Here is a 4,249-nt window from a genome sequence, read left to right on the forward strand (position 1 = left end):
ATTGCCAGTTTAAGGGATGGAGGGAGTTGGTCATGAAGAGTAGAGGATAATTGGTCTAGACGGGCCTTCTTCTTCTTTATGACGGATGATTTGGCTTCAAGTTGATCAAGGATAGGATCACCCTCTGGTCCCATACAGTCCTTCTTATTTACGATAATGTCACTAAGTGGTTGACAGATCTCACTAGATGCCTCAAATTCAGAGTCAGCACGCTTGGTTATCACAGGTAAACCCAGACCTCCAAATCTCACTGGTAGGGCAATCAGGTCTCTCTCAATGTCACCAAGTGGAGGTTGCCCTATGAGAACAGGAATGAGACGCTGAGTAACAAAGTCTTCTATTGGTTGTAGCAGGGTGCTAATATCAGGTTGGACACGGCAAATGAAATTAAATTTATGGACAAATCCATGGATGAATGTACAGTATGCTGCATGTGGCTGAGACTCAGCAAAAGATGCGAGTGTGGATAGTTCAGACAACCAAACAGCAACTTTCTCTTTAATAAAACTCACAACAAATTCCTCAGAGCCAATAGCAGCACCTAATAGAGGTCTCCCGGTTGTGGTAATTTGAATATCAGAATCACGGAAAACAGCCCTGGCAGTATCAAGGTGATCCTTCTTCACGACCAAAAATGTTTTGGATGAGTTGGGAAAATACCCATAAAGAGGACCTTTGTTCACAAGTGTGGACCACCAGGAATATATGTCAGATATCTTGCCACAGGCAGAGGCATCATCGGCATACCAGATGTGATGTAAGGAGGCAGGGAGAGGGAGAGAGCGTATAAGTGGGAGTGTGGCCAGAGCATAAAATGGCATAGCGAAAGGGTCACCTTATGTGGTACCCTCTCGAGACCATAGGACCTGATTGTCAACCAAGAGTTCAGAGGAAACACGGTAAGTGTTAATCAATACGGTAGCAATCGGTGGACAAAGATGTCTAACATTCCTGAGGGCCACCTGTCTGTTTAAGGAATTAAAGGCATTGGAAGCGTCAACTAGTAGGATAGCCTCCGACTCCACAGCAGAAAAGATAGAATGAACAGCATGGATGGCGGCCTCAATACCTAAAGTCTGTCCAGCACAGAGTTGTAGTGCACCAGCAGCCTCACGAAGATCATCCTTTGTGACCATCAGGATGGCCTTTGAGATGACTTGTCTCACAGTCTCACAAACGCCAATGGGGCGAACCCCTGGGCACTTGTTTAGGGCAATTAAGCGACACACCAAAAGTGGAGCAAGTCCTTTAGGATCCACATAAGTAGTACACAAACGGCGGCAGACAAGGGCCAGAGAGTGACAGAGATCAGAAGAGGCGGTCTTGAAAGAGGTGCAAATCCTGCGCCAATGCCAAGCACTAAGGCCCGAGGGACCAGCAGACCCCTTGGTCCGAAGTGCAGCCTGTCTAATGGTATCTGCAGTCAGGCAATCATAGAAGGCAGGATGAGGTGGGAGAGGAGGTTCCCCTGGAATAACAGCCTGACTAAAAGTGGGTTGGGGAGGGGGATGTTTCTGCTTCAGGGCATCAAGCACCGTGGCAGGGTCCCCCGAAGTGGAGTCCAGTTGCTCCTGCACATGTAAGACACCACCAGAAGAGGTAGAGGACAACATACGGATAGCACCAGCAACATCACCTTTAAACATTAGCTTTGCAAAGCGATTAGCAAGATTCACTTGAGCCTTCCAAGTTGTAGGTCGGGGCTTGAACTGGCGCTGTATTGAACGACCTTCCTCCACCAGAGCTAGCATGTCACCTTTCTCCCAGGAGTTTAACCGCCTCTCCAGATAAGTTATGTGGTCTCTCGACTTAGATTTAGGAGACGGATTCTGGAGGAGCAGAGTAGGCATTATACAAGCAGCTGCAAGTGCAACCCCTTCCAGTGAGGAAGCAGCAGCATAAGCTTTGTATAATCTAGATAGTTCATAATAATAATAATAATAATAATAATAATAATAATAATAATAAGTATAGGTTATACACCGAGGTCGAGGTTTCTATGGGATCTATTGACCGAGGGACGCAGTCCCGAGGTCAATAAATGCCATAAAAACCGAGACCGAGGTGTATAACCGTGTTCTACCATGCGTCCAATCAGATTAGATGCATTTCTTGTAGCTAGGATACACAAAAAGTATAAAAATCCTTACCATTAGCAACCAATTCATTTTAAGTCACGCACTAGAATGGAAAAGCAACTAGGTAGACATGCTCATCTGTTCTCAAAAGATGCGACTAACACAGCCGCCATTGATAGCTCTGGAATTGGAAACGCCTATCTCATCATTTTATGACTGCCCCGCCTACTTCATTAGTGCTATATACCATCTTGTTTAAGTTTCGCAACGGACAAGGATTTAAAGATGCACAACAGCACTGTGCGCCATGCACAACTAAAAAAGCAATATAATGGGTAGAAAATATTCTGAATGACTGGTGCAAGGAAAGAATGAAAGATTTGGAGAAGCTCCAACCAGGCCACTCTTCTTAATGGAGAAATACTGTTTAAAATGTTTGCTGCAGCAACTGGGGAATCGATGGTTACAAACAAACCACTCACTTCGCGGCATGACTGCTGCTACTAGACTATTTCAAGCTGGTGTTGATGAACAATTAATCATGAAAAGAACAGGTCACAGAAGCACGGATGGTGTACGAATTTATAAGCACATTTCAGATCAACAAAATGCCAGAAGACGTTTCCTCAATAATATTATTATTACAAACAAAAACAGCAGTAGCTAGTGACGATATACCAATTCACCTCATCCTCCAAAAGCACAAAACATATCTCTAGATGAAGACAGACACTTCAGCTTTAATAACTGCACAAACATACACATAACAATTCAAAAATAACATTACTATTATTGCTGTCATCATTTTTATTCCTAAAATTTCCCAAACTTTGGCAGAAGTATCTAAATAATTTCCCGGAGGTTTCTAAATATTTTCCCGGGGTATTATAAGTGATTTAGACACCTCATATAATGCAATCTGATTGGTCAATTCAAAACAAGCATGGTAGAAATAAACTTACAGAGGTGTAGTGTGCTGTCTTTTTGTAAGTGATCAGTTGTGAAATCATGTTTTTGATTAGTTAACTTTAATAAACTAGAACTAACTGAGAGAGAGAGAGAATCAGAAAATGGAGCATATTTTCAATCACCAAAACTATATTACTAATCTCACCATTATTATAATTATTATTATTATAAATAAATGATGATATCTCATTCCCAATTAGTGAATGACCTCCCCCTCCTCCTCTTCTAATGGAACCTGATGACTCCAACTGAGAGCACAACTCATTACACAATAATAATAAATAATCTGAGGATATGTGGACATTTCTCTTAGACTAGAGAGAGAGAATGGGTTCATTAATAATTAATTATTGACCACACCCACTAATTAAATATGCACGTTTCACACTTACAATTTCCTCAAAAGTTAACTTTTGAGGAAAATTCCTCTTACAAATTCCTCAAAAGTTAATAAGTCTCTTCTCCGCTCCATTTCTTACCTTTAAACAACAACTAGTGGATAAAGAGAAGGAGAGAGACAAAGAGAGACACATTAGTAACAATAGATACACCAAAATAAGCTTCAGTGGCCAATGGCACCACTTTTACAGTACAAGGTTGGGGGACAAGATGGCGCTCTAGAGAGAAAGACGGCCAAAGCCTTCTCTATCTCTCCATCTTTCCCAGAGCTCAGGAAAGAGAAGGATTCTTCTCTCTCTTTCCTTTCACCTCCTTTTCTTCCAACTCTTCTATCAGTACCTGTAACAAGATAGAGAAAGAACAAGAATGAGTGGCCACGTGTAATGGCGTGTCTCTTCTCTTCAAAAACAAACAGAAAAGACTCGCCCGTCTTTGTCCTACCTTAGCCGCTCTCCTACAAGAGCTCTCCTCTAGAAAACGGGCTATCAGAAATAAAATCTCTAAATAGAGAGAATGAATGATTTAAGGAGCTATTGGCAGCCATTACAAGGAGATATTAAAAGAAAAGAGAAGATATACTACTCTTCTCTCTCCTTCAAACTGACCATTCCTCCTGACCTCCTCCTCTCCTCAATATAGAGCGGTTTCATATGATCAGTCGGGCAGCCAAGCCTGATTTCTTATTTCTGACCGGAAGTGACGTTTTTCTCAAAATGGCTGACTTTTAGTGTGGTAGTGCCACTTGCCTATTTTGATTGTTTATGTCAAAGCTAAGAAGTCTACAGTTACTTTGCTGTTCTCTG

The 4,249-nt window shown here is 42.0% G+C and overlaps 1 protein-coding gene across 1 annotated transcript; it reads right to left on the bottom strand.

The window, feature by feature from the left end:
- Positions 1-6: 6 nt before the first annotated feature.
- LOC109588333 (uncharacterized) lies at positions 7-4,050 on the bottom strand. The gene is made up of 5 exons (XM_020004507.1): positions 3,888-4,050; positions 3,756-3,785; positions 3,440-3,539; positions 3,193-3,361; positions 7-3,124 (listed from the first exon to the last, which is right to left on the bottom strand). The coding sequence occupies exon 5, from the start codon at positions 1,848-1,850 to the stop codon at positions 837-839; it is 1,014 nt and encodes a 337-aa protein (XP_019860066.1). The 5' UTR covers positions 1,851-3,124; positions 3,193-3,361; positions 3,440-3,539; positions 3,756-3,785; positions 3,888-4,050; the 3' UTR covers positions 7-836.
- Between the last annotated feature and the right edge of the window lie 199 nt (positions 4,051-4,249).

This window comes from Amphimedon queenslandica, unplaced genomic scaffold, assembly GCF_000090795.2.
Source record: "Amphimedon queenslandica unplaced genomic scaffold, v1.1 AMPQUscaffold_12155, whole genome shotgun sequence".
Classification (NCBI taxonomy): Eukaryota; Metazoa; Porifera; class Demospongiae; order Haplosclerida; family Niphatidae; genus Amphimedon; species Amphimedon queenslandica.